We start from the raw sequence: 6,819 nt of genomic DNA, 5'->3' as shown, positions 1-6,819 counted from the left end.
ATCGAGGTAGATTCAAAGAAGATTGAGGTAGTTTAGAGTTGGCCTAGACCGTCTTCAGCTACTGAGATTTAGAGTTTTCTTGCCTTGGCCGGATATTATCGCCGTTTCGTGGAGGGTTTCTCGTCCATTGCTGCACCTTTGACTAGATTGACCCAGAAGGGTGCCCCATTCAGGTGGTCTGATGTGTGTGAGGAGAGATTTCAGAAGCTCAAGACTGCCTTGACAACAACTCCAGTTCTAGTTTTGCCTTCAGCATCAGGTTCATATATGGTGTATTTTGATGCTTCTCGGATTGGTATTAAGTGTGTCTTGATGCAGGAGAGTAGGGTGATTTCTTATGCTTCGCGCCAGTTGAAGCCCCATGAGAAGAACTACCCCGTTCATGATTTAGAATTGGCAGCCATTGCTCATGCATTGAAGATTTTGACGCATTATCTCTACAGTGTGTTGTAAGGTATTTACAAATCATCAGAGTCTACAACACTTTTAAAGCAAAAAATCTAAATTTGAGACAGCGGATATGGTTTGAGCTGTTGAAAGACTATTATATTACCATTTTATATCATCCTGGAAAGACCAATGTGGTGGCCGATGCCTTGAGTAGAAAGGCGGTGAGTATGGGCCTTGCATATATCCCTATTGGTGAGAGAATGCTTGCATCATATGTTTAGGACTTGGCCAATCATTTCGTGAGGTTAGATATTTTGGAACCTAGTGGGGTTCTAGCTTTCATGGTTTCTCGGTCTTCTTTATATTATCGCATTAGAGAGCGTCAGTATGTCGACCCCCATTTGCTTGTCCTTAAGGACTTGGTACAACATGGTGATGCCAAGGAGGTTTCTATTGGAGATAATGGGGTGTTGCAGATGTAGGATCGGATTTCTATGCCCAATGTGGAGGGTTTGCGTGAGTTGATTCTTGAGAAGGCCCACAGTTCATGGTATTCCATTTATCTAGGTGCCGCGAAGATGTATCAGGACTTGAGGCTGCACTATTGGTGGAGAATAATGACGAATGATATAGTGGGGTATGTGGCTCAGTGTTTAAACTGTTAGCAGGTGAAGTAAGAGCATCAGAGGCTGGGCGGTTTGCTTTAGAGGCTTGAGATTCCTGAGTGGAAATGGGAGCGTATCACCATGGACTTCGTTGTTGGACTCCCACAGACTTGAAGATATTTGATGCTATTTGGGTGATTGTTGACCGGTTAACTAAATCTGCACATTTAATTCTAGTTGTGACTACCTATTCTTCAGAGCGGTTGGCTGAGATATATATAAGCGAGATTGTTCGCCTTCACGGTGTGCTGGTGTCCATTATTTCTGATCGGGGCACGCAGTTCACATCGTGGTTTTGGAGAGTAGTGCAGCAAGAGTTAGGCACACCGGTTGAGTTAAGTACAATATTCTAGCCTCATATGGACGGACAGTCCGGGCGCACCATTCAGATATTGGAGGATATGCTACGTGCTTGTGTTATGGATTTCGGAGGTTCTTGGGATCAGTTCCTACCGCTTGCAGAGTTTGCCTATAACAACAACTACCAATCGAGTATTCAAATGCTCCTTATGTGGCTTTATATGGGAGACGGTGTCGATCTCCAGTTGGATGGTTTGAGCTGGGAGAGGCTAAGTTCTTGGGCACAAATTTGGTTCTGGATGCCTTGGAAAAGGTTAAGATGATTTAGGATCGGCTTCGCATGGCATAGTGGCGTACAAGCTTGCGTTTCCACCTAGTCTATTGAGTGTTCATCCAGTGTTTCATATTTTCATGCTCCGGAAATGTTACGGTGATCCGTATAATGTTTTTGACTTCCGCACAGTTCAGTTAGATGGAGATTTGAATTATGATGTGGAGCCGGTGACCATTTTGGATCGGTAGGTTTGAAAGTTGATATCAAAGATCATAGCTTCAGTGATAGTTCATTGGAGAGGTCAGCCAGTCGAGGAGGATACTTGGGAGACCGAGCGGGAGATGCAGACCAACTATCCACACCCATTTGAGACTCCAGGTATGATTCTTGACCCGTTCGTAGATGAACGTTTGTTTAAGAGGGGGAGAATGTAACGAACCGACTGATCATTTTGAGTATTGTAGCCATGTTCCCCCATTTATTGCTTATTCTAGGTTCATTTGTAGTTATATGACTTGTCGGGGTGGTTGGTTTGGTTCCGGTGATGTTTCGAAATCAATTGGGACACTTAGTCCCAAGGATGGAAGCTTAAGTTGAAAGAGTTGACCGGATACTAAATTATGAGTAAACAACTCTGAAATAAAGTTTTGATGGTTCCAATAGATTCATATGGTGATTTTAGACTAAGGAGTATGTCCAGATATTGAATTGAAGATCTGTAGGTCATTTTGGCTTGAATTGGCGAAAGTTGGAAAATTGAAGGAAATTCTGTAGGTCATTTTGGCTTGAATTGGCGAAAGTTGAAAAATTGAAGGTTTGTAAAGTTGAGATGTTTGGCCGAGTGTTGACTTTATTGATACCGGGATCGGGTTTTGGTTTTGGAAGTTGAAATAGGTTCGTTGTGTCTTTTATGATGTGTGTACAAAATTTGAGGTGAATCGGAGTTGGTTTGATAGGTTTTAGCATCAATTATAGAAGTTGGAAATCCATTAGTTTCAATAGGCTTGAATTGGGGTGCGATTCATGTCTTTTATGTTGTTTGATGTGATTTAAGGCTTCGACTAAGTTCGTATGATATTTTAGGATGTGTTGGTATGTTTGGGTGGGGTCCTGGGGGCCTCCGGTGAGATTCAAATTGATTTGGATTGAGTTTTGGTCTTATAGAACTGATGATCTAGTGTGTGGTGCAGTCTTCATCGCGTTCGCGATGAAGAGATCGCGTTCGCAATGAAGAGATCGCGTTCATGTAGAGTTGTTTAGAGGCAGGTGAATTTTGTTCTTTGTGTTCATGAAGAAGGACACACATTCGCGAAGGTTTAGTGGGTCTATTCATCGCGATCGCGAGAGGGGTTCAGTGTTCGCGTAGAAGGATGAGGCCGGCTTGGGCACTAGGCTTTTATACTTCGCGTTCATGAGAATAGGGTCGCGTTCTTGTAGGCATTGGGTCAGAGGTCATCGCATTCGTGACTGGGATGTTGTGTTCGCGTAAGAGGATTTTCCAGGCATTATTTTTTGTGCCTCACGAACGCGAAGCATTTTCCGCGTTTGCGAACGAGGCGTACCTGGGCAGATTTAAGAACCCCAAATCATGGGTTAGAGTATTATTTCATAATTTGACTTGGGGAGCTCGGCTAGGGGTGATTATTGTGAGGGATTTCAGTACAAATCAAGAGGTAAGAATCTTTTGATGACTTTTGTCCATTAATATTGAATAGCCATAGATTTTCCCACCTACATTATGTGTTTTTGAGGTGAAATCTAGGGGATTTTGGACTAGGGATTTTAGAGTAAGATTTGGGGATTTGAGGGTCGATTTGGGGTCGAAATTGGATGATTTTTGTATGGTTGGGATCGTTATTGAATAGGTGTTCAGATTTTGTGAAATTTGTTGAGTTCTGAGACATGGGCCCGGGGTTAACTTTTTGGGTTGACTTTTAGAATTTGGTTAAGAACATAGCTTTATCATATGGGATCACTTCCTAGTGTTTGTATTGATTATTTTAAGTTGTTTATGACTAGATTCGAGTCGTTCGGAGGCCGATTCGCGAGGCAAGTGTTTGTTGGAGCATTGAGTTGCGCACTTTATGGTAAGTAATACTTCTAACCTTGGTACCGAGGGTATGAATCCCCGAAATACGTATTATATGATTGGTGTTGAGGTGACACACATGCTTGGTGACGGCGTGTGGGCGTGCACCGTGGTAATTATGACTCGGTTGATTCTGTGGTACTGTGTAGTTTTTTAGTCTTGTTTTATCCGTGTAATTCCTACGTGTTAGAATAATTGAGTTGTGATTCATGTTAGAAATCATGCTTAGGCTATGTGCTTATTCTATTGGGACATACTAAGATTATTTCTACTGTTGAGTTATTTTCTTAAACAACAATTATGTACTCACTCATGTTTATTCATTTGGATACATATCTTAGTCTCTGTTATCATTATTGTTACATCATGTTATCATTGTTTGGGTTGGGTGGTAAGAGATTTGTGAGCCCGTGAGACTAGAGGGATTAATGACTGAGCTGGGGCTTGAGAGCCGGACTATGAGTGGTATTGTGGATCGGGCTGAAGGCCGCACCAGGCCATATTGGCTTTATATCTGTTACTATTATTATGGATCAGGCTGCACGCCGCAACATGCTTTATTGTCTTATTTATTATTGTGGATCGGGCTGCATGCCGCGACATGCCTTACAAGTTTTATATTCGTGCTTGGGCAGGATCTGCTCCTCTGGAGTCTGACATACCAGCAGTGAGCGCATGCACAGTGATTTATATACACGTGCTTTTGTGAGGAGCATAGATCCCAGGCACCCGTACAGTGCTAAGTGATTGTGTTGTATAAGTGGGAGTTTAAGATAGACAGATTACGTACTCTAAGAGTGTGAGTACCTGGGATCACCACCGTGCTACATTACATTTAACATATAGGCATAGAGATGTAACATTCCTCATGCTAGCTGTACTTGGAATATTTTATGAGTGTTAGGCTTAAACTGTTAAACTTGGAAGCATGCCTAAATTTTTGTACTGTGAACGAGCTGAATATGGTAGTTTCTCTTAGTTATTACTGTCATTGTCGTGTTATATCTATGTTATTATTATGATTCGGACTATATCTTTCTGAGCTCGTCACTGTTTTCAGCCCAAGGTTAGTCCTGTTAGTTATTGAGTACATTGGGTCGGTTTTACTCATACTAAACTCTGCACTTCGTGTGCAGATCCAGGTATATCTGGACGCGGTGATTGCTAGGGTGGTGCTAGTACCGGTTCGGAGACTTTGAGGTAGCTGCTATGACGCCCGCGGACCTTGACTCTCCTTCCTTTCATTTTTATTTAGTATTGTTCTATTTTTTTTTCAGACAGTTGTCCTAGAGTTTTAGACTATGTTGACATTAGTAGCTCATGTACTCGATGACACCAGGATTTTGGGATTGTTGTAGTTGAGTCGCAATTGTTTTTATCAGTTATTTATGAGACACTTCAGTGTTGAACTTATTAAATCATGTTTTTAATTCAATTGCGTAGTTGTTATGTGATTGCCGGCTTGCCTAGTAATGTGTTAGGCACCGTCACGATAGGTTGAGATTTTGGGTCGTGACATGGATATTTTGGGATGCTTTTGTTTTGATTTGTTTTTCAGAAACCTTTATCACTATTAACTTTTATCAATGTTAACTTTCAGCTTATTTTATATATGCCTTTGCTCTTTAATTTCTGAGCTTTTTTCTTGAATTATCTAAATAGGATGAATGCTTTAATATGCCGCGACTAAATACACACAATCTTTATTATAAAACTGGGCCCTTTTATGTAAACGACACTGATAAAAATGGCGTCTCATCTTCATATTGGTGTAAGAATATGAAATATGAAGTAATTTGTAGTTTTATTTAAACTTTCAAAATAAATATTCATGTACATCATTTTCATAACTGCTTTCTTTATAACAAACTTACAGGTACGAGTATAGTTACCCCGTGACTATTTTTGTAACCTTAACCTAATAGCTCTTGGGATTTTTCCTCTGAATCTTCAATTTTCTGTTAATTCTTCAACCCTTCACTACCTATTCAATCTTTGAGCTTGAAAATTCAAAATTTCCTTTAAGGTTTTTTCTTTGGCCATTGATCTATACTTCAGAGCTTTACTTCTTCCATATGCATAGTCCCCCAGTGTTTGAGGTTTGAAGTATGAAAACTTGAACACTGGATCAGCTTCCCTCTATGGTCCTTTCGCTGAAAAGGAAATACACACGGGACTTGGGGGTAATGTTTTAAATTATAACTACTTAACCCTTCCCATCAAAATTGTTGTAACCTAGACCGAGAATAATTAAGTATTCTGTGTGTCTTTTGGGTCTAATGTCATCATCTGGTTTGGGGTAGCTTTTTTCCTATCATCTCAAATGGTTAGTAAATTCTAAATAAACAAATAAGTAACGAACTTTGAGAACCTGACCGTGAATACTTGCTCAAAAGTAGTATTTCTTTAAGTGTACCGCATTCCAATGGGATGGTAACACTTTCCCGTCCATGGTCTCCAAGTCATATACTCCTTTTCCAGCAATGCCACGAACTCGATATGGTTCTTCTCAATTCGGACTTAATTTTCTTGCATTTACCACCTGTGTTGACTGAAACACCTTAAGGACAAAGTCCCCAATCTTGAAATATCGAAGATTCACCCTTCTATTGTAATATAGCTCAATCCTTTGCTTTTGCGTTGCCATCCGTATTAAAGCTGCTTTTCTTCGTTCTTCTGTCAAATCCAAATTTGTACGAAGCTCTTCCTTATTGGATACTTCATTTCTATGCTCAAACCTCAGGCTTGATTCTCCTATTTTCACTGGAATTAATGACTCAGTATCATAAGCAAGTGAAAATAGAGTTATACCGTGCTTATTGTTGTCATTATCTTGTAAGCCCATTATACCCCAGGTAGCACTTCAGGCCACCTGCCTTTTGAGTCTTCCAAATATTTCTTTATATTATTGACAATAATTTTATTTTTTGACTCTGCTTGTCCATTAGCTACGAGATGATACGGTGCTGAAGTAAACTATTTAATTTTCCATTATTTGAAAAAGTCAGTGACCTTTGCTCCCACGAATTGTGGCCCATTATGACATACAATTTTCCTTGGAACCCCAAGTCTACATATTATATTTATAAATGAAGTTGATA

The 6,819-nt window shown here is 40.3% G+C and overlaps 1 protein-coding gene across 1 annotated transcript; it reads right to left on the bottom strand.

The window, feature by feature from the left end:
• Positions 1 to 6,227: 6,227 nt before the first annotated feature.
• On the bottom strand, positions 6,228 to 6,563 carry LOC138905954 (uncharacterized). The gene has a single exon (XM_070194468.1). It carries the CDS (start codon positions 6,561 to 6,563, stop codon positions 6,228 to 6,230), a length of 336 nt encoding a protein of 111 aa, XP_070050569.1.
• Positions 6,564 to 6,819: the final 256 nt, after the last annotated feature.

This window comes from Nicotiana tomentosiformis, chromosome 2 (genome assembly GCF_000390325.3).
Source record: "Nicotiana tomentosiformis chromosome 2, ASM39032v3, whole genome shotgun sequence".
Classification (NCBI taxonomy): domain Eukaryota; kingdom Viridiplantae; phylum Streptophyta; class Magnoliopsida; order Solanales; family Solanaceae; genus Nicotiana; species Nicotiana tomentosiformis.
Note: the sequence above shows the minus strand (reverse complement) of the source record. Positions and strands in the feature narration are given on the sequence as shown.

Coding starts and splice junctions, on each gene's coding strand:
- LOC138905954 (XM_070194468.1), bottom strand. CDS start 6,563: ATGGGCTTACAAGATAATGACAACAATAAGCACGGTATAACTCTATTT.